General features: G+C 48.9%; 1 protein-coding gene across 1 annotated transcript; it reads right to left on the reverse strand.

The window, feature by feature from the left end:
* Positions 1–6: 6 nt before the first annotated feature.
* On the reverse strand, positions 7–1,156 carry LOC121966932 (suppressor of cytokine signaling 7-like; the record flags this gene model as incomplete). Its single annotated transcript, XM_042517001.1, has 3 exons — positions 7–164; positions 566–694; positions 988–1,156. Coding segments are annotated over 3 exons (438 nt in total), but the record flags the coding sequence as incomplete, so codon positions are not given.
* Between the last annotated feature and the right edge of the window lie 40 nt (positions 1,157–1,196).

Below are 1,196 nucleotides of genomic sequence, written 5' to 3' on the forward strand. Positions count from 1 at the left end.
TGCAGTGATGTCAGCGGCGTGCACTCACGTGGGCAGCGGCAGCTCCTGGATGTGGTCGATGCGGACCAGCTGCCGGATGCAGAAGCGACAGAGATGCTGCAGAGACTTTACGCTGCTAAACCTGGAGACCGGGTACAGGAGCTGGACCGGGGTCGGGGGCAGACCTGGACACACACGCAGTCCGGAAAACTTTATTTATAAAGCACATTAAAGAAAACCCAGAAAAGACACAGAAATAAAAAGAATATAAATCTGTTTTCTTTGGTCTTTTACTGATTGTGTAGCTTTCTTCGTTTTTTCAGAACATTTTCAAAAAATATTTAATAATTGAAATACATTTTACAAAAGAAATCAAAAAACAAAACAAAAGAAAAACATTAACAAAACAAGACAACAGCTGCTGGATGTTTCAGTCTCATTTTAAAAATAAAATAATCAGTTTACAGATTTATCTGATTAAATGATGAGACGGGTGGAGACAAGTGGGAGGGGACAGACGGGTGGAGACAGAGAGACAGAGACAGACGGAGACAGGCAGGTGGGAGCTGATTGGCTGGCTGGTTACCGGGGACTCGTGAGCGCAGGAAGTAGAGGAACTTCCCGTTCTTGGAGTGCATGATGGCTCTTTCTATGAACTCGACCACGGAGTGACATCGGTCCTCAAACTTTGGGTGACACCACAGACTGAAAGTCCCTGCAGAGGACAGGGGACACAGAGACAACACTGTCTGTCTCTACGGCGGTGGAAACAAACAGGAGACAGGTAAACTGGATCTGGACCCGCAGAGTCCAGAAGGTTCTGGATCACGAGTCTGTGTTTCCAAATGATTTCAGTAACTTTTTAGCCCTTTACTGCATCCAACTCTGTGTGTGTGTGTGTGTGAGTGTGTGCGTGTGAGCGAGTGAGTGAGTGTGTGAGTGTGTGTGTATGTGTGTGTGCGTGAGTGAGTGAGTGTGTGTGTGTGTGCATGTGTGTGTGTGTGTTACCTCTGTAGTGCTCCATGCGTGTGTGGTGTGTGACCCCCTGCGACCTGAAGCTCAGGCTCAGGATGTATCGCGGGTCTGAACTGTCTCTGACCAGGAACGAGCCGTCAGGTTTCCCCTTCAGCTTCATCTCAGCGTCCTCCCAGTTCATCGGTCCCCAGTACCAGCCGCACTGCAAACACACACACGCACGCACGCACGCACGCACGCAC

Source organism: Plectropomus leopardus, unplaced genomic scaffold, assembly GCF_008729295.1.
Source record: "Plectropomus leopardus isolate mb unplaced genomic scaffold, YSFRI_Pleo_2.0 unplaced_scaffold26358, whole genome shotgun sequence".
NCBI classification, from domain to species: Eukaryota; Metazoa; Chordata; class Actinopteri; order Perciformes; family Serranidae; genus Plectropomus; species Plectropomus leopardus.